General features: G+C 43.1%; 1 protein-coding gene across 3 annotated transcripts; it reads right to left on the bottom strand.

Moving 5' to 3' along the window:
- Positions 1 to 1,004: 1,004 nt before the first annotated feature.
- LOC109485299 (putative inactive phenolphthiocerol synthesis polyketide synthase type I Pks15) lies at positions 1,005 to 20,460 on the bottom strand. 3 transcript variants are annotated; one of them, XM_019788821.1, is made up of 5 exons: positions 19,209 to 20,460; positions 12,271 to 13,757; positions 11,945 to 12,038; positions 2,759 to 2,923; positions 1,005 to 2,438 (listed from the first exon to the last, which is right to left on the bottom strand). In XM_019788821.1, the coding sequence occupies exons 1-5, from the start codon at positions 19,453 to 19,455 to the stop codon at positions 2,287 to 2,289; spliced, it is 2,145 nt and encodes a 714-aa protein (XP_019644380.1). In that variant the 5' UTR covers positions 19,456 to 20,460; the 3' UTR covers positions 1,005 to 2,286. The 3 variants fall into 3 exon arrangements, with proteins under 3 accessions (XP_019644380.1, XP_019644378.1, XP_019644379.1); XM_019788820.1 differs by lacking the exons at positions 1,005 to 2,438; positions 2,759 to 2,923 and adding an exon at positions 9,671 to 11,621; XM_019788819.1 differs by lacking the exons at positions 11,945 to 12,038; positions 12,271 to 13,757; positions 19,209 to 20,460 and adding an exon at positions 3,263 to 9,856 and having other exon boundaries at positions 1,008 to 2,438.
- Between the last annotated feature and the right edge of the window lie 6,066 nt (positions 20,461 to 26,526).

The raw sequence follows: 26,526 nt of genomic DNA, 5'->3' as shown, positions 1-26,526 counted from the left end.
CCAAACTCCCCTGGCATGCTTATCTCTCTATTTTGGCCGATTTCTACTTTTTCCAGCCGCTTCCTCAAGCCTGGTAGAGGCTATAGAAAACTATGTTGTTTACAGCCCCTCTGTGTGTACGCCAAGGGACGGATATACCGGTTATACAGGCACAGATCATACTCACTCCTCTGTATGACGTCAAAGAGCTTCATAGATGGATCGCTATCGACAAGGTCATGAGTTTTTTTTTTTTCTGAAAGCTTGACATGGAAAGACTGTGCACCAAAGCAACTGATTCAGGATATACTGTCAGGACGAAAGGTTTTCTTACCTGAACCAGGTTGTCTGTTGTGTAATTCCAGCTGCCGCTCACAGTCCTCGGTACCAGGCACACTTCCGTAAAGGTTCGGCGACAGTTACTGGCTCAAATTTACTCATGTCATGGCATGAGGAGCGCGCGTCGCGGCAAATGTACGCCACCTATGTATGATATCATGTCGCCCCTTGTACGGGTTCAACATTCATTTGCCTATCGTTTCATAACGTCATTAATAACGTCGCTACATGGCAAGTAATTTAATGCAATTTTGATAAATGGCATTAGAATGGAAGTCGTACCGTCCATTAATAAATGTTGATATTGCTTGGGTCAGGGGAACTGCCTGACCTGCGTTAGTGACGTAATTACCAACATGCAGTATCGTTAAGTACAGGAGAACTACAGCTGATTTCATATGCTTTATACATTATTATATTATATCATATCATATTATAAGTTATATTGCTGAAATGGATAATTACTTTCTGGTAGCATTGTTTTGGGTGGCTGAACTTTGGGTGGGGAGGATTGACAGGCAACATGACAGGAGGTGAAGGAATTGGGGGGTTCAGAAAAAAACGAGTAATCTGGTAACAAATCGAGCAAATTTAGAAAACATTTCAGGAAAATTATATTAAAAGGCATTACAAAGCTGACTATAAATCTAATAGGTAATAAAAACCAAGCCTCGTATTTTGCGAATAGTACGTACTCATTTATTGAAAGAAAAACATATTAATCCCATCACCATTTCATACAAATAGTCTCATGATAGTACATTGGGCAGATAAGGGAAAATGGCTACATGCATGATATTCTAGAAAAAAGTAGGCTTCAACAAATTTGCCAGTTAATGTAACTCAAATGTAAAAATACGACTGTTCACAATGACTATACTGAAATGTGGCTTGATTAAGATATTTTTATGAGGGCGGAAACGTAGATATAATTGTAAAAGAAAAAAACGTTGTATACTGTAGTATACAAGAAAATGTAGATTGAATGTAACATTACACAATTTCCTATACGAATACGATTATATAATATGACATGCTACGGGTAAATACATTTCTTGAAAAACTACTAGTATTTCAAAAGAAAGTTTGAGCTGAAAATTTCCAGTAAGACATATGCACCATTGTTTGGAGATAGCACGTTCTTACATGTTCACGTTCACTTGAAGTATCGTCCTTGCTTAATAACGGCACACGCTTTATCCCAGTACAAGATATGTATAGTATAGCGATTTTGAAATATTAGTGGACATGTACAAGATACACTTCGTAGGCTGTGCTGGCTCTACATGTTGATTTTCTTATCTTTGATATCGTATACACCAAGGATTAAAATCTTGTAAATGTTTCTCATACCTTTCAGATAAATGTGGTGCTCAAGAGAATAGCAAAGCCACACGAAGGTGGCTTCAGCACAGTTCGATACCATTATAAATATCTAAAACATGGACACACATACTACATGTAGTACCTTATAAACCCATATAAAGTCAAGGATACATATGTAGTTCTTAACACAAAATCGTAATATTGTACACCTTTGGTATTTCCTTTCAGTAATTCTTTCATGTTAAATGTGAAACAGTAATCGGTTGCTAGGATACTGATTATTATAGGTTATATACCATATGCCATGATGTATGCATTAATATCAGTACCTTGAGTACATTATCCAAAAGAATTTCCAGTTTAAAATGTTAAAAACAAATAACAAACAAACAGTGACACCGAAAACAATACCTCTCTTCACGGAGGCAAAGATAAACATAGTATAGACCACGTTGATTATGTTCTGTTGGTCAGGAGCAATCTTATTACTAACATTATATATCCTATTACCTAGATAAAGCATTAAATTCCATTAAAGTGTTGCTAGTGCTAGTATATGCCACGAAATGCATGCACGCTACAACATTGCTGACTACAACATTGTTTCTGCCAAGTGTGAACAATACAATATTGGTATAACCATTAAAGGTATGTGTCTTCGCTCTCTGAATCTTCATCTAACGCTGTGTTAACGAGAGTCCACAAGGTCTGCCTCCAGCTCTCCATGCCCTCCTTGGAGTTGAAGATGAATGTGAAGTCACGTTTCTCAGTTATTAAATGGAGACTGGGTTTTCCTGTTGATGGTGAGAAATGTGGTATTACTTGGACAGAAATCGAATGTCAGGAAGATCCTTTTACATTTAGTACTGTACTAGTTGCTGGGCCAACATGGACAAGAATGGTTCTCTAGTTTTACAATGTAGCTAATAAACATAAAAGGCTCCCATTTATACGTGATATGAATGCAAGCAAGTTAGTATAGCTATCATCTGACATGCAGCCAAGTTCAGTCAAAAAAGATGTTTCGTTATCAGGTTCCAATATCAGAATCAGGAGAGTAAACGTATGTATGCGATGCTATGCTATACTTGAGAGGTATGCAATGATTTCCTACCTCCAACTGCGGAACTCTGGATATCGGAGATGCTTGAGACTGAAAGCTGTCTGGTTTTGTTGTTCGAGCCCCACAGAAGGTTTGCCGTCGAGTCATTCTCCACCACCAACTGGAGATGCTTCTTGTGGGCCCATCCTGTGGAGGTCATCTTCTTCACCATAGTACCTACGACCCAGGGGATAACGTAACAATTATGATCTTGGCATCATGTTCTTTCCATATTTTATCAGATAGAAATGAACTGGTGCTAGTGTTGTTAATGTAGACATTTTCGTTACTGATCGATGATCATTGTGGATAACATACTTTTTTTGGTTTTTTCAATAATGGGGTGTAATTTGATTAGCATTGTTTCACTTATTGTCCTACCACTAGGTAAAAAAATACGTTTAAAAATAGGTAACAAATCCCTAATGTACACTTAATGTATAATCATCATCATCATCATGATATTAGTTTCGTACATCATTCAATCAACTTGTTTTTGGCATAGAAAGAAAGTACCTTTCCGGAGCATCTGCAGGACGCCATAGTTAAGTGCTCGTGGCTCATCTGGACTGGAGTTTTGGGTCAGTTGCTTGGGGGAGTCAAGGCTGTCTGATGTTGCTGAGCCCTCCTTACTGTCGCCATTTTCACATTCTTTCACTAGTGTAATCATTCCTGATCGTGTCAAAGACACTTGCATTTCAGTTATGTAGTAGGGGATGCCATCTTTGACGATGATCAATGTTGAGAGTTCCTGCAGATTGTCTGACAGTTCAGGGACAGAAACACAGAGCGTTCCTTGTCCGTTGTCATCGTCTCCAAGCACGCTGATCTTGGTATTGTTCATTGGTTTCATTGTAATCGGGCCCTCGTTGAAAACGGTTGACTCAGTTGCACTGACGATCAACCCACCAGAGTACACTTCTAGGGTGCTGTACGTGCTGACGATAGTTGCACGTGGAAATGCCCGTGACATCTCACTCAATGTACTTGATTTGGTGCTGCATGCGTCGGTGAATATGTACTTGAGTGACAGCTTATTCCATTTATTCCCTCTTGGAGTGCTTCTTAGCTCCTGAAGTAGAGCGTTCCAGAATTTTTTATGTACACCATGAAGCCTTGTTATCTTGTACTTAGAGATAAATTCCAACAGTTCAACAGGGCAAAAGAGAAGAGCCGTTGGGATGATGACCACTGGTACTCCCTGTAAAAGAGGGGCAAAGAGTTCTAGCAGAGCATCTACTCGGCCACCAAGAGGAGATTTGAGACAGCAATTCTCATTGACCTGGTATGGAAACTCTTGCCATGTTGTCTTGAGTCGGTTGAACAATCCGGCATGGGTGCCTCTGACGAGTCTTGCAGGTTTGCTGACAGTTGTCATCACAAAGGCATACTTGGAAACTTGGAATTGACAAGGTGGCCATGGTGTTGAAAGGTTGTCCCTTGCATCATCCCAGATATTCTCAACGTCGAGTATGCACTTACGCAGCCGTGTTGGAAACAGCTTCGCTACAGTAGTTACCTGATCGGTGACAATTGCCACTATATGGCATGTTGTAGTCAATCCAGAAACGGTGTCTTTTGTCAAATCCAAAGGCAAGGGACACACGGTAAGACCAGCCTTCCAGGTGCCCAGAAGCACCTGTGCCACGTACTGGTTTTCTGTCAGGTAAATGGCTACCAAATCATCTTTGCTGTTCAGGAATGACTTCATGTCACTCAGTACGGAGGCTAGATGATCTGACTGTTTATCGAGGGTTCGGTACGAGACATCAGCTCCATTGAAGGAGACTGCGCGAGCTGCAGGGTTCCGTGTTGCTTGGAGACGGAAACACCCATGAATGGTCTCAAGTTCTTCGAGCTGATCATTGTTCTTGCAATGAACCTCATCAGGCTTGTACTTTAAGGCTGTCATTTCCAAGGCATGGAGGATTTTTGAAATACTCCATGCTGGGTTCTTCAGGCACGTGGAAAGCAAAGTGACAAAGTCATCCACCACGCACTGTGCTACCTCTTCATCAAACAAGGACTTTGAATATCTGATGCTACAGCTGAGAGATTTTGTGTTGGTGTCTTGGAACAGGTGGAGCACGAAGTCATTGGTAGAGCCATGATAGCCCTTTCTTAGTAAGGTTATCCTTTTGCCGGTGGAGCCATTGAACATTTTGTTTAGTCCAGTTTGGTCATTCTGAATAACTTTATGTTGCATGATGGGATCCATCGTTGGATGTTTCTCATACGACACCAATTTCATGATCTCCTCTAAGGGATACATCCCGTATTTCTTGCATTCTTGCAGCTTGCGGGATGACATTTGAACCGTTTGCTGGTAGGATTGTTCCTTATTCTTGAAGGAGGTACACAATGGCAGAGAGTGCTGGAAGAGGCCATGGACGTTGGAGAACTGCGGAGCTAACATTCTCATGTCGAATGGGCATCCGATCACAATATCATCGTGGTTTGTGTACATGTGTAGCAAAAGTTGATAGGTGGTCGCAATGATGCTGTACACTGTGGTGCCAACAGTCTTTGCATATTCCATAAGGCTGCGAACATGTTCCTTGGAAAGATCAACCTGTATGGAGCCAACGTCTGTATGGAGGATTGTCGGTCTCGGCTTGGCAAATGGGAGGTTGATGGATGGAACATGAAGAGGCAGGGCTGTTCTCCAGAAATCTTGTAGCTCCTTCTGGTTCTGTCGAAGGTAGTTGTAGTAGAACTGTATGAAATCACAGTACGTGAGGGTTGTCATCGGCTTCTGAAGTGTTTTCTTCTTGAAGTGTGCCCGCATGATTTCCCCAAATTCCTTGAACAGTATGTTGAAGCCAGTTGTGTCTGTTGAGATGTGATGTACGACAAGTCCGATCACGGCACTCCGATTTCCAGTGGGAGCAACAATGCACCTTGTTGGGTACTCCTTGTCAAGTTGGAATGGCACTTTGGTTCTCTGGTACACCACTTCTTCAGCCTCCTTTGGTTGATATCCAGTCAGTACTTCGATGTCTGTGGCACCTTCAATTTTGTTGTAGTACCTTGCCTCAGCCCCAGTTGGGTGTTGCACCTCACTTGACACGTGATAGGTTGACCTCAGTGTCTCATGGCGCTCCATCAGTTGAGCAAAGACGGATCGCCAGCTGTCGATATCAACGGGGATGTTCTGCGTACGAAACATGACGTACAGATTTTTGGCGTTGAATTCGGGATGTTTTATTTGGTACCGAAAATATGCAGCTGCCTTGTGAATGATTGTTGTAGATTTCACGGGAGACAGAGCACTGGAAACCATTGCTGAGGACGGCTTCGTTTCTGTGTGAACAACGCTGGATGTATATCTTTGATTTTGGTCTGATGGTTGAATGATTACATTGTCTTCTTGCAGGACAGTCGTTAGTTTGTTGAGAATCTCTTGTCTTGACGTTGTGATGAAAAAATGCCCACCCTGCACAATGTACTTCCTGAAAGCTGGTCTTGAGGCTGGTGAATCGGATGCAACAAGCTCCCAGTTGTCAAGAAGATCTGGGGAGACAAATGGGTCATCCTGGCCGCCGAATGCAATGACATTGCATGGTAGTGATTCATTGTGCTCGTAGATGTAAGACTTGCAGATTGTTATCCCTGACTGGATACATGGCAACAGACGTCGCAGGTGGACAGGGTTCTTAACGACAGATTCTGGTAGGAAGGAGAATGTTTTAGCCTCTTCCATCATCTGTTGTGCTCCAGTTAAGGGATCAAACAAGGTGGGTGATACCCTCAGTTCTAGCGGATGTGGATAGGGTAGAGATGGAGCATACCATCCCCCAACAAATAGATGGGAAGGGCATGTACTGCCTTTACTGTGGAGCAAATGTGCGACCTCAAATGCTATGAGTGCTCCCATGCTGTGACCATAAAATGCCATCCTTTTGTCATGCATCAGCGTCTCCATTATGTGACTCCCAAGTACCTCAACTAATTGCTGTAGACTACTGATAGGAGATTCCTTTTCTCTGCTTTCCCAGCCCGGCAGAGTGGCGGCTACAACCTCGATGTTGTTTTTGGCAAAATGTTCTCCCCACTGATGAAAGAGGGATGGACCTCCACCATTAGCAGGGAAGCAGACCAGAGTAAGAATAGGGTCTTGGAGTTTACCAAAGAAATGAAGCCAAGAGTTTCCTTCAGCGGATACCTCTGGGATGAGGGAACCTGTTCCCTGTTTACCAGCTTGGTTGACCATCTTGTCATGGATGGATTCACTGAGCATCTTGACGGTCATTTTGTCACTCAGGAGTTCCACGGATGTAACTGTCACCTCAAACCTGTCTGCTATGTCGTTACTCATGTCCACCGACAACAGAGAGTCCAGCCCGAGTGATACTGGACTTGTATCGACGGTGATTTCAGTCGGGTCTTCAATACCAAGCTGTTGGCATAAGTGGGTTATCAGCTCTTCCTGTATGATCAGAAGGCCTTTGTCTTTAGTTGAAGCAAGAACTTTGTCCGAAAGGGACACCGAACCACTGAACACGTCATTTGGTACCAATGTTGTGAATCGAGAAAAGCAGTTGTCAGCCGCCTGAAGGTGTTGCAGTACCATCGACTTATGAGCACTGCAATATTTTCGAATATCAAAGGTGGCGGTGATCCCAAAATGGGGATACTCATTTTCAATCATGCACCCAAGGATTTCCAATGCGTCATGTGGTGACATGCTTTGTACACCCATTCTCTCCCACAATTTGACAAGACCGGATCTCTCAGCAAATCCAACGGTATTGATAACTCCAAAACTGGCGACTGTTGCAGGCAGCCCTTCTTGCCGTCTCGCTTCCCCCAGTGCCATCAGAGTGCTGTTAGCTGCACAGTAGCCGACCTGTCCTGTGTTACCAAACAGAGCAACGACTGAGGAGATGAGGACAAAGTGTTTAAGCCTGATGTGTAGCTTTTTGGTGACCTCGTGCAAGATTATGGCACCAACAGCCTTTGGAAGCATGACTCTTTCCCAGTCCTCTTGTGTAGTCTGATCAATCAATTTGTCTGCATATACTGCTGCACAATGAAAGGTCCCCTCTATTGGTGGCATTGTATCACGCACCCAAGTCAGCGCTTCTTCCACAGCGTTCTTGTCGGTAACATCCACTTTCATCACCTTGACATCAACACACCTTGTAGACAGTTCTTCCAGCTTTATTCTGGCTTCTTCATTCGGTTCACTTCTTGCGAGGACAACCAGATGGCTTGCCCCAGAGTTAGCCAGCCATTCCAGTAGGACGAGACCAAAGCCCTTCAGACCTCCTGTGACAACGTATGTAGCTTTGTTGCCAGCTTTAAACTGGTTCTGTTTGATGTCTAGGCCCAACTGTACTTCCCTGCCATCGATGGTTACTATTTCGGGTATCTGGAATCCTTTCTGTTGTTGGTGCAATATGTGGGACAGAGAGGATAGTTCCATGTTAGTTTTCAGAGATGGTGTGAGCGAGGACAGTGTATTGTCTGATAGAAGCTGTTGGATGTTGTCCACCATACAAAAAAGTGATGATTCTCCTTGGCAACCATCCAGAGGATCGACAGTGATGTATTTGATGCTTTTAGGAACTTGGTCCATCAGGATTGTCGAGCCACCCAAATTGACTAAAACTCCATAGGCTCGCAACTTCCTCGTAGCTTGTTGGAGGACATCTCCTGCCTTATCTCCTTTAGGTAAGAACACCACACCTGCATGTTTGTCTGGTATGTCTTGGTCAACCTTGTCGTACGTAGTGATCAATGCTGAGGATGTAGGTGGGTGGGATCCTGTTGTGCAGACAATATGTTCGATGTTTGCATTGTGAACTGTATCTGCAACAACACAGACCTTGGCCTTTTGGTGTAGTGCCAGGGAGGCATACGCCAGTGACTCTTTGTTGCCCTCATCAGCCAGGAAAACAACCACTGTATCTTCTTTGCATACTGTCTGAATCTTCTGGAAGAAGGGAAATGCTGGCAAGAAGTATTTGACTATTGCAACTGCATCTCCCCAAGACAGGGTACCCGGTATGGGCACTAGGTTTCTCATCTGTATGTTCATTTGAGGACTGATGCAGCCCATGACGACTCCCATCACTCTTGCTCCTTCCTGTACCATCATTTCTGTGGGTGGGTGATGTACAGTGCCACAGATGAGGTGGATGTCGTGGGCGCGTCCATCGTGCTTTCCCAATATGTCTGCAAAGGGGCACACAGCAAAGGCCACAAGCTTAACTGTAGCTTCATTTCTCTTTGGTGCGCTTTGGCTGGATTGTGATTTGTAGAGTTTCTTCCCAGTTTGCCTTTGTTTGGAGTCAAATACCCATGACTCGCTAGGAGGACATTTCGTGAGAATCTGGTCAGGTTTCATCGCGCTCAGTCTCCGCGCGTATAGGTTGACTTGCTTATCGCCCGGGGAGCTAACCATGCGAACTGCAATTTCATTCTCCCTAGGATTTGCCTGCAATACGAACAAAACTTGCGCAGCTGCATCGGCAATGTTTTGGTGTAGTGCCAGGTCAACTGCCTTAACCACGAACTGTGGGTATTCTTGTGATATGGATAAGCACAGAGACGATGTACCTGCCATGAACGGGCTCACGATGTCCTGCTCCTGGACCGATGATGATCCACATGTAAATATCCAAAGCGTTGGGGGGAGAGCAAGTTGTGAAAAGTGCTTAAATGTGACAAGACATTTAAAAGACCTTACAACTTGATCAACGTGACGACCTCCTGAATCATCATTTTGCTCTTGCTTTGCAGAATCATACAGAACAATGATGTGATCGAAATCTTCATGGGTTTGCGTTGTGTCAATCAGAATCTTACTGTTATCTTCACTTTCAGACAGGGCATGTTGGTTCATTATGTCAACTGTACAACCCAGAGTGGTCTTTAGGGTTGTACTCACTGTTGTGGCAAAGCTTTCATCGTCATGAAGGACCAGCACATATTTGTATGTGGCAGGCTCTTGCTCTGCCTTATTTTCATCCTTGACAAGAGGTTCCCATTGAAGATTCCAAAGCCTGGTCCCGGAGGATGGACCTGCATCAATATCCCCAACATGAGCTCTTTAACGTCGCAAACGACTTGCTGGCTGCTGGTGTCGGTCACTGTGATGTCCACCACTCTTCGTCCACCTCTCTTTGAAATTCTGAAGTAGAGAGTGACCTTTGATGGCATTTCGCTGAACATATGCAGTGATTTCATGGAGAATGGGACTCGCTTTGCCGGTGTCTTACCCGTGTACTTGTCATTTAGGAGTGACAAGCAGGCAAATGTGTGCAGAAACGTGTCCATGAAGGCAGGATGGTAGATGTACCGTCCAAATTCTCTTGCAATCTCGTCTGGTGCCTCAGCTGTGACCAGGGCTTCTTCATAGGTCTCAGATGTTGCGCATGAAGTAACGCAGTGGAACGAAGTACCGAGATGGAAGCCAGCTTCTTTGCAGCTTCATAGATCTCTTCACTGGAAATAGTTTTGGAGCACCTTTCTGCTACATTGGCAAGGGGATTGATGGATCCAATTGGTTGGGTTAGATCTCCCTTGTGCACCTCTGCTGTGGCATGGAGGATCCATGAACCGGAGGCATCTTTGCTGTACAGACCAAACTGCTTTTCCTTTGCACTGTTTTGTTGAAGCGTTGATTTGATTATCGCTTCCGATGTGGGGGCAAACATGAAACGTTTGAACTGAAGGTTTTTCAACGACAGCACATTTTTATCCTCATAGACTTCAGAGGCTGCCGCCAGTGCTGTCTCCACATATGCCGCAGCGGGGACGACCACATTCCCATCTAAGATGTGGTGTTTTAGCCAAGGGACTGATTCTTCAGAAAGATTAGAACACCAAACCTTCGACTTTTGGCTGTTCGTTTCTTCCAGGGTTTCCTGCTCTTGTCCAAGTAACGGATGGACCCTCTGAGGAAATCTATACTGTGATGAGCTGTATCCAGTACCGGCATTGCACAGAACCCTTTGCCAGGGGTATGCAGGGATGTCGTGAACACGTCTGTGCTTTTCTTCAAAGGCAGGGCTGAAGTTGACTGGGTACCCCATTACATGCAAGCTTGCAGTAGTAAGCAAGCTATTTTCACGGTCATCGGCCGTTGAAGAGACGTCTCTTGGTCGTAGCAGAGTGGGTATGACGTGTTGCTTTGTGGTACGTGACTTAACGGTGCTTAAGATATCCTTCAGTGCAGGACCCAAGGCTGGATGAGCTCCTACCTCAACGGAACTGTTGTAGCCGTCCTGAAGGAGAACCTGTACTGACTGCATGAAGCGGACTTGTTGCCTAATATTTGTCCACCAGTAGTGGGCAGTGTTAGTGATCTCTGTTGACAGCCATTTGTTTGTGACCGTGGAGATCATGGGGATCTGTAGTTCTGTTGTCTTGTTGGATGCTGACAAAATCCGAAGCTGTTTAAGAATGCCATTCTTTACCTGTTCTTGTTGGTAGCTGTGAAACGCATTGTTTACTTTGAGGAGGACACATTTGATTTCTGCACTCTTGAGCTTGTCTTTGAAGCTATCAACAGCGTTGACATCTCCTGAGAGGACAATCTGGTTGGGACTGTTGGTTGCAGCTACATTGATGATGTTCTTATTCTCATCTTTTTCCAGGAGCTCTTCCACTTCCCGAATTGGGTGCAGTACGGCTAGCATTTTTCCATGGCCGCTTGTCTTGCTGAGTTCCTTGCCTCTGTGGTAGATCACTCGCACGGCATCTTCGAAAGCCAGGAGACCAGCGGCGTATGCTGCCGCCACTTCCCCAACGCTGTGCCCAATGATGGCATCGGGTATGACGTCATACTGTTTCAACAGCTCGAACAAACCCATCTGTACTGCGCAGATGCAGGGCTGTGCGATATCTGGACATGAAAGCAACGTTGCTAGAATGATATTGAGTGACTGATATTCTCCAATTTTTTTTTGCAATTTTGAGAAAATGACATGAGTTTAACTTATCGGGAATGACATCAGGCAATATTCTTGTAACAGACTAAATCGCGCGCGCATGCACAAATGTACAAACATACTGCATACATGTACATACACAAAAATTAAACAAAGACAAATACTTGCACGCGTGTATCTTCGCATGCATGCACACACGTGTACACACACGCTCGCGAGCTCATTCATTCACAACGTGTACCTTTTACATTCTGCTGCACCATTGGCATTGACCTAAAAACATTGGATATAGTCCTACCTGTCCTGTTGATCTTGTCTGGATTTGTCTCCTTTGTCAGCATGTCGGCTATGGACCAGTCAGCTCCTAGTGTCTTCAGCACATTTTCAAACCGCTGTGGAAAAGGAAGAAAATATAACCTATTGCACATTTCAGGTAACCTGGAGGTAGATGTAGATGTGGAAATACGATCAAAACATTTCTAATTAGAACATCAATGCTTATGGATGTGTGTTATCTATATTACAGTATTATTCCAATACAGTAACTGTAAACGTTAGAAACACAAAATTCTCTTTGTTTCAACTGAATGGTGTTAAAAAGATCAGATATCTATGGCTGTATACCTGTATCACGTCACTGAACACTGGATCCTCCAGGGCAAGGTGTCTGGCCATTCCCCACCACTGAGTTCCCATCCCTGAGAAGACAAAGGCCATCTTGCCGCGCTCGGCACCCTCGGGAACTTTTCCATCCACAGCTGCCTTCAGCTTTTCTCCTCTCGTCAAGAGGTTAAGCTTTTTAACGGCGTCTTCCGGTCCGTTGACGACTATTGCTAGTCTTTCTGCATGGTGTTGATAGCGGTTTGCAGCAGTGTACAGGCTTTGTTGGAAGCGGTCTTCATTGAAAGCTATTTTGTTTGTTATGAAGGAGATCCAGAGTCCTATTTGTTCTTTTAAAGCAGCCTTAGTGTTTCCAGACAGCAACATGATGGTCTCATGTCCTGTTCCCTTTTCGCACTGTTTTTCGTAGACTTTGTCACTGTTAGCTACAGCTGCAGGAGGAACTGAAGATGGGGTCCTCTCCAAGATGAGATGAGCATTAGCTCCGCCAAAGCCAAAGGAGCTGCAACCTGCAAGCCTTGTTCCGTCCCCTTCCCATTGTAACAAAGCTCTGGGAACCTTAATGTTTAACACATCAAAGTATATGTCTGGATTTGGTGAGGAGAAGTGAACCACTCTAGGAATTTGACCCTTGCTGATCATAAGTGCAAGCTTGATGATTCCCGCTACACCTGCCGCGCCCTCTGTGTGTCCGAAGTTGGACTTAACCGAGCCAATGTACAGCGGTAGATCTTCCTCTGTTCGTCCCCTGCCAAGAATCTGACCCAGCGCATTTGCCTCTGTTCTGTCTCCAACTTTGGTACCAGTTCCATGTGCCTCCACATACTGGATCTCGTGAGGATGTACTTTGGCTGCTGCACACGCTTTCTCAACAAGGTCCAGCTGGGCATCGTAGCTGGGGTTAGCGATGCCTGGTGTTCTCCCGTCATTGGTGAGGCTGCCTCCTCTGATGACAGCATAGACCCTGTCACCGTCCGCCAGGGCTTTGTCGAGCGGCTTCAGGACAACTACGCCGGCCCCCTCACTTCGACAATATCCGTCTGCAGAGGCGTCAAAACTTTTACACTTTCCATCTGGTGACAGCATTCCTGCTTGGCAAAACCCAATGGTGGTTCCTGGTAACAGCATCAAGTTGACACCCCCAGCTATGGCCATGCTACAATCTCCTTTTCTGATGGCTTCAGAGGCAAGATGGATGGAGTATAATGATGAGGAGCAGGCGGTGTCTACGGAGAAGCTTGGACCATGGAGGTCAAACTCGTAGGAGATACGGTTGGCCACCATACATGAGTTCGTGCCCGAGTTGGTATACTGGCTGATGTTGGAGAAGGGGCTGACCGTCATCATGAGATATTCGCTTGACGTAACGCCTACATAAACGCCGGTGTTGGAGCCACGGATGGATCGTGGAGGAATTCCCGCATTCTCCAGCGCCTCCCAGGTCACTTCCAACAGCAGTTGGATTTGAGGGTCCAGGTGGTTGGCTTCATCTGGAAAAAGTACCTTGGACTCACTCTAATGTTAATTATATTTTTTTAATCTCCCCTCTTTATAAAAAGGGTTGTCTGCTATCAAAAGGAGAACGAGAAATGCCTCGTTGATTAGATTTACGGAATCAACAATCAGTCTTGCGGCAAGGAGTCAGTTATGACAATGAAAATGACAGTGAACACTTTATATAGACAATACATTCGTTTAGACACAAAGAAATCAAGACCATGACGTGTCCAGGACCAAAAATGCCAAAACCTGAAGTACCAAGGTCAGCCAAGAGTCCCAAAACCAATCTCTAGCGTTATCTTCCAAAGGCCTGCCAAATATCATCACACCCCATCCATTGTTTCTTGTTATGCTCTTCAAAGTATTCGGAAACAGAACCTCCGTTTTCATAACGAAAGGTAACAAGAATTCGGAGATCTCTTACCTCCATGATTTTTTAGTATCATTCATTATGCAAATAAAGTTATTATAATTAGCATAATCTCGACTCAAATTACATACACTTTGTGTGTGAAAATCTTATCCTTTGGCAAAGTTCATTTCAACTATTATTCAAATGACAGTATGCAAATGACGTTAACATAACGTCACAAATATCAATTTCCCGTCATTTACCAGTAATTATCATGTAGCCAGATGACGTCGACCAATTAGAAAGGCTCCACTTCCCATTGGTTATCAGGCCGTAACCTCAAAAGTGGTCGGTTAGTAGAATAACCGACCACTTTTTGGACCGTACCATCATACAGGGGACAGGGTCAGTAACGGTAGTGTTAATAACTATCTATTACAAACGTATTGTAGTTTATTTTGAATAATATATTTGGAAATACAACACAATAAAAAAGATAGAATTTAAATTAGAAAATTTATAATATAGAAATAAAATAATATAATAGAATTTAAACAGAAAAAGACTAAATATCATTTTTGATACCCCCACTAAAATGGTGGTACTGTTCTAATGTCACGTGGTCACCGCAGATGATTACCTAGATGATCTGTTTTTCTATCCACGCCATCTTATTTCATGAAACATAGAATGTGAGAATGTGAGATTTTCTCTGCACTGGAGGAATTTAATTAAGGAATTTGTGTCAAATAACTGTGTCAGTTTAATAGGCTATGTGATCATAATGTTCATGCCCCGCCTTATCCTCGTTGTATATGGTGAGATATTGCACCTGACCAGGGATTATCTCACCATATACACCTTGGGGCGGGGCATTGACCCTTTATTAATCATAGTATTTTTGCATTAATCATCATCAGTCCTAGATCCTATTTCGCATGATTGATATCTGCTTCCACCTGTCATAGATTACATTCGTTACATGCATGAAAATCCTGTTATCCAACACGGCCATTTTAGAATTACTCAATAATTATGAAAAAAATAGTCCTTATTTGCACAATTTGCACCTGATTGTGTACATTTCTGTACAAGCTACCTACTTGCGAAATCATGAAAATTCGTTGTTTTTTATTGACTTATCCGCTTTAATTTCGCCAGTAACCTCCATGTAGTTTCAGAACAAGCTGCTACGGGACCGTGTGCAGGACATATTTTTAAGTACAAACACTAGAGATTCTGTTGCAGTACCAAATATAACCATGACCTTATTTCCAAAACATAACCACATACGAAATATCATTACAATCCATGAAGGTCTTCTTAAGTTATGCTGACCAAAAATATGCGGAAAATGCGAAAACACACACAGACAGACACACAAACACACGCACAAACACACACACACATAGACCAAAAACAATACCTCCATTATTATCTCAAAAATTCGGGGGTAACATGATTGCAATAACCAGTGGCTTCGCTAGATGTCCTGCATCCCACTTGAACCCAAGCGGGTAAAAGTCCATTCATTCCATGGATGAAATATTTGTTTCCCTGACCTTACTCACACCAATTAGCAGTGCGCGGTAAAAAGGTGACGAAGGGGTTTTAGTGGTTCATGTTTGAGTTCACATTTCTCACAATCTGCACATACAGTTGGAAGGTGCCAAGTTAAACCGGACCGAAGGTTGGGAGCTCCCCAAGACATACTTACCCCTGCTCCGGAAGGATCCCCTTTAGGGCTGAGACTAGCATAATATATGATAAACTAGAGTTCCCCAATCTCATATCTTCGCCAAATGATGTTAATCTTTATGACTATCAAATTATAGATTATCCCCCCTGATTGTGCAAATAGGATCCTCATTTTCATGAATATCATGCATATCAATTTATCATATTCTCAACCTAAAGACAGTCTTATATTAACAAACAATGTCATTATAGCATTTTCTCATAAATTATGCAAATGAGGTCCTGATTTGAATACATTATGTTTAATGATGTTCACCTTCTCTGAACTTTCAAATACCTTAAGTATGAAATCCAGTATGTTATCATTACATAATTATAACATTTTCTCATTGATTATGCAAATTAAGTCTTCATTTACATAATCAATATCTGCCTGTGTTTCTCTCGTTCTCAATTGCCAATGTCACAAGCTTCAATAGTTCTATCATGGAATACAGCTAACTTACAGAATTTCCTTATTGATTATGCAAATTACATCCATATTTGCATAATTGTCAAATAATTATGTCAAGCATCACGTAAGCTACCTACATACCAAAAGTCACGACGATCCGTCGACTGGTTCTTAAGTTGTCCTCTTTTGAATATTTTCAAACAGATAGCCCTGCCGTTCCAGAGCAAGACGCTAGAGAGCGCCAAACTTTCCCAGCACAAGAGCTACCTACCATTCAAATTTCGTGACCCTAGCATGTCTAGGTCATGAGATATCAAATTCGGAAATTCAGCTGCAGTACCATAACAATCCGCTAGGGGGTCCAAAATCTAATTATTTTGAGGTCTCATCAAGACCTACTCACCTACCAAGTATCAAAACAATCCATTTAAGCCTTCTCATGTTATCGCGTCCACAGACACACACACACACACACACACACACACACACACACACACACACACACAAACGCCTCTGAAAACATAACCTTCTTGGTGAAGGTAATGATGGTCTTTTCACCAATATGACACAATAGTGCTTAAAGCATTTATGTTGTTGCAATAGGTATTTCGCATGATGAGCTGCACCATATCATTAGAATATGACAAGGAAACAAAACGAAACAAGAGTTCCACGATCTCATACCCTCGCCAAATGATGTTAACCCTTCCAGTTGAAGAATTGTACATTTTTACTCATTGATTTTACAAAGTAGACTCTCATTTGCATGGATTATATCTGTTGAGCATTTTTTCCACCCAATGGCAGCCTTATCTCACAAAAAAGACAATTCTAGCACTTCCTCATAAATTATGCAAATGAGGTCATGATTTGAATAAATTATGTTCTTTGATGTTCACTTTCAAATGCGGCAAGTACGAAATCCTCATCTTACTACTATGAGATTATAGCAATTTGCCATTAATTATGCAAATTAGGTCTTCATATACATACTATATCCTCAGATGTTTTCTCGTTCTCAAATGCATGTCACAAGTGTTTCAGTCCTATTATTGAACAAAACAGATTCATAGAACTTCCTAATTAATTATGTAAATTAGCTCCTGATATGCATAATCATGCCAAGCATCACTTCAGCTAACCACATACCAAAAATCACGCCAATCAATCATCTGGTTCTTGAGTTGCTCTCCTTTGAAGATTTTTCAACAAGCGCTCCTGCAGTTCCAGAGCAAGCCACTAAGGGGCCCAAACTCATGTCACTTCTTTCCTAGCCCAAGAGCTATCCACCAACCAAAATTCATGACCATATATATAGCTTGTCCAGATCATGAGATATCAAAACAGCAAGTTCTGCTACAGTACCTAGGAAAGCCGCCAGGGGGCCCAAAATCTATTCATTTCTAGGTCTCATCAAAACCTATCCATCTACCAAGTTTCATATTAATGCATACAAAGCTTCTTGAGTTATGCTGTTCAAAGACAGACAAACAAATAAACAGACAGACGGACAAACGCTACTGAAAACATAACCTTCTTGGCGAAGGTAACAACGGCATAGGAAGCATGGGGAACCATAGGTGTTCTAGTAAGTGTTCCTCTGAGAGACTGGCAATTCGCACATAATCATCTGCCTGCCATGAACATGCGTTCGGGGTCTTATTACCATGGTTTGTAATTAAATAGATTAATTTAATTGATTACCAATAATCTGCTAATGCATGCAAAGGCATTGCATTTCAAATCCATGAGATGAGTGGCCGGATACACGGACTAAAAACGAACAACCCTGCTGGGCCACAGTAAACAGCTTGGGGGGGGGGGCAAATTTACCCCACCGAACTCTTATATCAACAACTACATGTATATGCCACCTTAACATCACGTCCACCGACCGTCCAGCATTTTTTTAATTCCTACTGCAGTACCAAGGTCAATCGCCAGGGGCACAAAGTACACAATCCATTTTACCCCACCGTCCCACTTGCTAAACATCATCACATTCCGTCTGACGGATATCGAGATTAGTCTCCACCAGACTTCTTTGCGGGGTGAATAAATCGTAGAAATCGGCCTAAAAAGGGTATTAATTGGCCAGAGAAGGTAGCCGGCCAGAGAAGCTACGGGGTCAATTAATACCCTTTTTAGGCCGATTTCTACGATTTATTCACCCCGCAAAGAAGTCTGGTGGAGACTATATCGAGATATACACCAAAATATCAACCAGACCAAAAACAGTACCTACCATTTCATGGGGGTAACTAGAGAATGAAACTTCTCTAGAGAATGAGTTCGGCAACCTCATACCAAGTGCTTTTTTAAATCATTAGCAAAATATTTAAGCAAAATATTCATGTGCCCCCATCTAATAACATGCAACGCAAATGGTTATGTTCGATGCATTTAACTTAATTTAATGAACTTAATCTAATTATTTCAGAACCAACGCTTGATCGACCCGTGAGGGTTAAAATAATGAGTTGTTACAAAGGCCGAGTCCTGCAATCAGCTCCTGGCACCAGGCGGCTCTGTCTATCGTTAGTTAGAAAAGCTTCTTGTAACGACAAATTTTAAGAGGGAGGCAAATTTTCCCCTTGATTAAAATGGAGACGTTTGAAAGTGTACAACTGATGGAAACTAGTTGGTTTGCTAAAGCCCCGATCATGTACGTCGTACTATGGAGGGTTTTGCGGCACGTAGTACCGTGCGTCAGAGATTTGAGAAGAAACTATTGCTCCTGTTTTTTTACAAACCTACAACGTACGGCGATATCGTCACGGACAAAACCACTGGACGTGCACTGCACGATGTATGTGACCGAAGCTTTTAAATCGTGACTTACCGGGCAGATGTAAATCTAGACTAATGCCTGCATCTCCCAAAATTCTTCAAACAGTCTTGAATTCACTTTATAAACATATAAAGAATGTGTTTTACCTGGCGGGATTTTGAAGAACTGCCGGTCGAATTCGAACACGTTGCACTGTAGGTAGCCGCCACATCGGCTGTAGAGTTTGCCCGGTGTTCTGTTGGGATGCCAGAAGAACGAGGCGTCGAACCTGTCGTCAGGAGGCGGGATCGTGCAGTCCCTTCCCTCCGCCAACATGGACCAGAAGTCCCCGGGAGTGTTGACGCCACCGGGGTAGCGACAGCCGATCCCGACAATCGCTACCTTTCTATCCATTGCCGGAACACTTTTGAAGTGTCCCTCGCGCAATTACTCCATATCTTCACAAACTACACCAAGAAACAGTTTTCTCTCATTCGGACCTCGTCCATCTTACCCTGTTCGTCCATTCCGTACTTAGGCTAGGTTAGAACTGGGTGTCGGTCTGGTAGCCCCAAGAGATAAGTCTGATGCTGTCAGGTTGTGGGTGGAGACTGTGAAGTTTTCTAGCCAATCGATATCGAGTTCTTGGCTAATATGAAAACAAAGATACAAGGGGATTCCATTTTGGGGATGTATGGGCATAAACAACTCCACCACCACTCTTAATTTGACACCTTCCATTAAGTTCCAAACATCCATTTGCCCATACACCGTATAATGTCTGACTTGTTCCAAACATGACGGCCTATTTCTTTGTATTCAACTTTATACATGTAGAGAATCTTCCCCCGGTAGTGATTTGATGGAATAGTCCGAAAATCATTGTTCCACAAGTCAAATGTCAACGAGTAGCTGACAGACGACCCCCGCCTGTGCACTACCCGTGTACTCCATGTGAAAGAACCAAGAGCAAACGCTTCACTTCACTCGGTCCTGGAAGCGTCCTTCTGGTAATGAAAATGAAAACAGCGCAGTTTCACCTCGACTGTCTGTTCGATCTCCATGGACGGCTCGTGGCACGTAAGCCAGTCCCTTTCCTGATTGGGTCTGTTTTAGCCGCCGGCATTTTGGGGATCGGTTTTATGTTTATTCAAGCTGAATGGGACATTGTCTACTTGTTCAGCCCCGAATATGGACAAGCGGGTCGAAATCACGCAGTCGTCCGTCGCTTTTTTCCTACCAACTACTCCGATTTTTTACCGGACAGACAGACGAACGTTGGGAACTTCGGCAGGATAATTATCGCAGCAAATGACAACGGTAACCTACTGAACTGTGTACTTGCAAGAAAGGTACAAACAATAAACCAAGCGATAGTGACGATGCCTGTTGCCATAGGTAAAACCAGTCTAACCTACGAGGATCTATGTGCGAAGAGAGGTAAAACGTGCGTGTATCCCCCTCTAGTCGGCCTAATGAGGCGGCAGTGCCATGGGAATGCAGGGACGATGAACATTACTTTCCCAATCGTGAACTACCACGAGAATGTTTCCGTGTTCCTCGGCCATCAGATCGGCGGGGTTGAATATCTCCCTGACGGAAGGACACTGAAGCGAGCGAGCGCTTTTCAGTTGTCTTACCATCTCCAGCCAGATGAGGAAGGCAAAGCTCAGGAATGGGAACAAGCTTTCACTCGCCAAGTGTTAGAACTTTCCACGAACAACTTGACTGCGGTACCGCTTACATCCAGAACACTTGAAACAGACATTATGGACACGAGCGCTGTCATTGTTCGCCGATTTGCATTGATGTTTACCCTTGTCAGTATCGTGTGTTCTATATCATTAAGTGCGGACTGGGTTCGAGCAAAAGTGTTAATTGGAATGGCCAGTTTGCTGGCCTTGGCCATGGCTTTCCTGTCGACATTCGGACTTCTGCTGTGGCTCGGGTTCAAGTTCATCTCCCCCGTTGGTCTTATTTCCTTCCCTATGTTAGGTAAGAAAAATGTATTTCCAAGCTTATGCACGTTCAAGTTATTGCCTAAGATGTTTGTCATAACTTACAATTTGATATATGACATGATACTCACTTCTACAGAAGCATTTGTCAAAAGTATGAAATCCCCATGATTATGCACATAGTACTCCTGATTAAGCTTTTATGCAAAAAAGACTACGGTTTCTATAATGCATATCCATTAATGTCTCCTATATACATTGATTTCGTCGGTAGCATATTGATGATAAGTTGATAATGCAAGTTAGCGTAATTCATATCGACTCTTGTTCCCAAGAGCGTTCTTGTTCTCTGCCCCCAAGTAATTTGAGAATTCCTGTCATTTGATACCAATCAAACAGAATTTTCCTTTAACATGAAACCATGATTAGCCTTAATGTATCTCCCCGGTGTTCCCTACAACTAATAAAATTCATTCATTCCGACTTGAGTTATCCTCTTACAAAAGGCTACTGCAATTCCAAGGAAAGCTGCTGGGGGAGCCCAAACGCATGGCTCCTCTTTCTGAGGCAACGAAAAATTGTCACCATAGCATGCTTAAATCAAAAACCAAAATCTCCGCTGTGGAACCAAAGATACGCGTTAGGAGACTTCCAATATCCAATCATCTGCTTGATAGGAAAAAACCTAACCACATTCCAAATATCATTACAGACCATCTCGAACTTGTCGAGTTTTGTTTTTCAACCACAGAACCATGGCTACAAAAAGTAGCCACGTTACCGGAACCATGTTGCATATCCTCGGCAAAGGAAATGATAAGATCATTATATATTTTTGTCCAGGACTTGAAGCGGCAAATAGACTACACCTCGTCACGGCGTGGTGGAAGACAGACGAAACCGCCGCTGTGCCGGAGCGACTGGGGCGCACCCTCCGCGAGACCGGAGTGCCGATGACCTGTACTGCCACCGTACTAGCGGTCACGTATGGAGTCAGTAGCATTACAGACTTTCCCGGGTTAAGAACCTTTTTCCTTTTCTCGGCTCTTGTTGCTGTCTTCCTTCTCGTTTATCAGTGTAGTTTTCTTGTAGCATTGTTTGTTTTGGACGGGCGGAGGGAAAGGGCAAACAGGCATGCTTATGCATTGTGTAAGACAGTGTTGCCGGGATCCGAAGCAAGTGATCGACCCTTGGTTTATAAAATTTTCTGTGTTGGGGGACGTTCTTCAAATGATACAGAGCCATGGCAAGCAGGCGAAAGAAGCATATCCGGATTTATCCACAAGTACGCCGGCAGGTTTCTAGCTATGCCCATATGCAAGATGTTCGTTGCCGCTTTGTTTTTTATGTATATTGGTATAGCTGTCTGGGGCTGTTTTAATTTACAGCGAGATTTTAGCTTACTCAGCATTGTCGCGGACAGCTCAGTGTCCGCTTCCTTTTACACATCAGAAGAGCAATTCTTTAGTACATTCGGCCCACCTGTGTCTGTTGTCGTTGTGAATGGAAATGACTACTGGCGACAGGAATCATTGAATAGCATACTCTACCTGAAAACAGACATTGAGCACAGTGGTTATGCATATAATATCAACGAGACCAACGGGGGCCGGTTTTGGTTGTCAGAGTTTCTCAGCTTTGTCCGTTCAGGCGGTGTCTCGGTCGACAATCAAGACGAGTTTGTGACCGTTTTAACGTCGGAGTTTTTAGTTGATAAGTTGCATCGTCCCTATATCTCGGACGTCGTGGTCGACAACGGCACGATATTGTCTTCCCGTTTTGTCATCCAGACAAAAGATACGTACAGATTCCGCGATAGCATTACTGCTGTTGATGAATTTCATCAATTCATGCAGAAATATGATGTGAACGCCATAGTATTCCATCCGTCATTTTTCTTTAATGACATGCTAACACAGATATTTTTCGAAGCGATTAGATTCACCGCTGCACTGGGAGGGAGTTTGTTTGGACTTGTTTTCCTAATTACTTTTAATCCTGTTGTGGCATTTTTGTCAGTAGTGTTCTGTGCTTCGATGTGTGTAGGAATTGTTGGTTTTTCTGTGCTCTGGGGGGTTACGCTTGACATCAACAGTTTCATGTCATTCTCTCTGGCGGCTTCATTCTTGGTTGAGTACTCTCTGCGAGCCTTGCTTCTGTTCGTTAGTGTTCCTAACCGTGGTACAAAACAGACATCTATGTCCATAACAGGACCCGTGTCACTGCAACACTTCGTAGCGACATTATGTGCCGTCTCCGTTCTCTCTACTTCTGACACGATGCTATTTCGAACATATTTTAAGATTCTGTTTTTCACGATTCTGTTCGGTTTTCTGCATACTTTCCTTTTTCTTCCGGCATGTTTGTCTTTAGTATCCCATAAACTGCACTGTACGTGGAATCTGAGAGATAAACCCACTGACGAAGGGAGTAAAGATGATAAAACACATGACATAGTCCTGAATAATCCATATGTCATGCAACTTTTCTAATTATAATGTGCATTATGATGCCAATGTGCATTTGCTAGCGCTGTGTCCTGACCTCATTCATTTTAGAAGCCGTTAATGTTAATGTGCATGTTCACTTAATCATATAGAAGAACTTGCACGACAATTGTACAAGGTACAATGTATGGCAATTTAAGTAAATGTGATTAATCTTGATTTATATGATGTAAATGTAACCGCGCCTATAGCTAACACAATTTCAATGACCAAATGTATATCAATCAGATTTGTATTTGTAATTTGTTTCATAATTTTTACTGCTTTCTCATGACCACGTAATGCTAAGTACTAGGTGTACTAATCTGGAAAATACATACTAATTTAAAATTCTGATAGCGTACATATGTATACGGAAGAAATGCATTTTCAAAGACGCCCATATTGTACATGTATAATATTTGTGGGTAGAAATAAAGCGTGAACCACTGATTATTGTTTTGTTTCCATAGTTGCCATTTGTTTGTCCGTCTACTTCGACAAACGCAGTAAATATATAACGGCCCATTTGCTTTGTGAAGACAATAGAGTGGGCTCGTTGGAAGACCATTGCCTAACCTACAGTTAAACCTACCAAGAAGGATTGTTTAACTTCACATATCCCTGAAGTTATACACTCTTTACAGGCAGCTCACAATCTCCCCTTGTCAATCTTGTTGAAAATAAGACGCAATCGTAAATTCCATAAAAACGAACTCGCACCGGCCCAGCCCAGGAATCTTTAAACTTTCATCAGTTAACGTTTCATCATCAAAGCTTTATAGTCTTCAGTCTCACAAAGACGTATCGCAATGTGAGCATAATAAGCTTAACAGTAGCTACATGTCACTGTATACCAAGGACGTTTTCCTTGTGGCAAAATAAAGTGTCCATTTGTCAATTATCTGAGATCTCTGGGGGTTTTGGGGATATCTCCTTTACCACGAAACGCACAGCGAAGTTATGGGTTTTGTCCTTATTTGGGCATGTGTCGCGGCAAACTGTGTACACAATTACACTGGAATTTTCTTCCTTGTGAAGACAATAGCCGAGTGTCTTAAGAACAACATTGCCTCACATTCAATTAGACCTACCCAGGTTAAATGTTCTCTCGTGCCGTCACAATCTTCCCTAGTCAATCTTTAAAATAATGCTGCATAAAAAAGGACTTTTCACTGCTATTTTTGCTTTTACCATGCTTTTAGATCAACATGGAGACCTCGAGGCTTGGTACCAGTCGTAGCTTGCATGCTGTGCCGTAAATTAAGTCCAGTACCACGCCGTGTGTGCTTTATTTGAGTGCACTAGACGATCAAAGTAATCTGACGTATTTGACTTTTTTTGACGTATTTGACGATTTCTCTGCCCAAACAGTCTCTCCTCGCCCGGCAAAACTCCCTCGGCGGCAAAATCGTCCCTCCGCGGCACAACTCGCGCCGCTCACCGAAAAAAATAACGCCGCGCCCTACAGGTCTGCGAAGGAGGCTAAAATTTTGTAATCATTTTAGACATAATTCCCGACCACCTGCATTACGCTGCCGCGGATTTTTCTATATAGAAATAAATGTATCTTACTAAGGTATGATAAGAACCGTATAATGACACCCGTGTGCTCAGTCCCAGTACCAACACAAGGACGACGTACAATGTAATGGCAGAGGGACGAGAGTGAACATGTGGGTCGTCGCCGCGGATTTTCCTATCTGTCCCCTCGCCTGGCCCACAGACGGAAGGGGGATGGATATTCATGGGCTGACAAATACTTGCCAACTATCTATAGGATGGATGATTTGACATACGAGAGTTTGACCACCACAAAAATGGTCCTCACCGCGGCTATATATAACTCACCTGGGCAAATACGGATCCTATTCTTGCCGAATTCTACTACATGTACAATGTTTCCATAACCTCTAAGGATGGCGTAGTTAGCGGTGGCGGTACACTCCTACCTGCCCGGTACACACCTCGGCCCTGCTCAAGGACATCATAATCTTTATTCGTACTTTTTTGTTTAAGACTTTGCTTTGTCATGAGAGCTTTATCGTACGTCTCCAGTCTCACAAAGATATTTCGAAATGTGACCATCTTAAGATTAATTAAAAAGTAGCTTATTATCGCCATGGCAAAACAAAGTGTCCATTCGGCAGTTATCTGAGATCTCTGGGGGTTTTGGGGACATCTCCTTTACCAAGAATCGCACAGCCTAGTAACGGGTTTTGTCCTTATTTGGGCATGTGTCGCGGCAAACTGTGTACATAATGGTCCAATAACATTGGAATTTTCTTCCTTGTGAAGACAATATCCGAGTGTTCGTTGGAGCAACATTGCCTCACATTCAGTTAATCCTACCAGGGTTAAATGTTCTTGAGTGTTCAGTTCCGCCACAATCTTCCCTAGTCATTCTTGTTGAAGACTCCAACCAAATGGACGCTGCCCCGTTGATCTTTTCAATTGCTCGTAATATTCGATGTTTCAGATAATGAGCTATTTGATGAAACTGCTGGTGCCTTCAAAATGCTACTTCTCGAATAAGACGCAGTTTTCTTATGATGCTTATATTAATATCTATATGTTGTTGTTTTGGTTTTTACCTTGTGTCAACATGGTCCGATCTCGCGGCTAGGTACCAGTGGTCTTTTGCGACAAATACACACTCTTGATTCAATCTACGGCACAAGCTTGTGCCGAAAATTAAATCAAGGGTGTGGATTTCTATCGGCTATGTCGTGTGTGATTAATTTGAGTGCATTAGACGTTCGTAGTAATATGAATATCTCGACTGATACTATAGCATTTATTCGCAAGATCTGTACGGCCGGATTTCGCGTTTTATTCTTCGGCCGTGTATCAATCTTCAATGTCACACCATTATAGGCTGCGTCAGCAGGAAACAAGATCTTCGCACACACTAGAGATACTGTAAACTAATTGTCATCAAAGGTTTTGAAGCAATGCCAAAAAGCTACCGATGTCATCCTGGCGTTCACCCTTACCTTTGTTGACTTGGATAAGTTCCAACCAGGAAGGTTGCTATGACT

The sequence above is a fragment of the Branchiostoma belcheri genome, unplaced genomic scaffold (assembly GCF_001625305.1).
Source record: "Branchiostoma belcheri isolate BF01 breed outbred unplaced genomic scaffold, Haploidv18h27 scaffold74, whole genome shotgun sequence".
NCBI classification, from domain to species: Eukaryota; Metazoa; Chordata; class Leptocardii; order Amphioxiformes; family Branchiostomatidae; genus Branchiostoma; species Branchiostoma belcheri.
The sequence above is the reverse complement of the archived record's forward strand: the minus strand, read 5'-3'. Positions and strand labels throughout refer to the sequence as shown.

What these genes read in the sequence shown, in the direction of transcription:
- LOC109485299 (XM_019788819.1), bottom strand. Translation starts at nt 9,596, where the DNA reads ATGAACCAACATGCCCTGTCTGAAAGTGAAGATAACAGTAAGATTCTG. An exon ending in CCTGCAGATGCTCCGGAAAG is followed by an intron (nt 2,924 to 3,262) that starts GTACTTTCTTTC and finishes CCTGGGTCGTAG; the next exon opens with GTACTATGGTGAAGAAGATG. An exon ending in CCAGAGTTCCGCAGTTGGAG is followed by an intron (nt 2,439 to 2,758) that starts GTAGGAAATCAT and finishes CACCATCAACAG; the next exon opens with GAAAACCCAGTCTCCATTTA.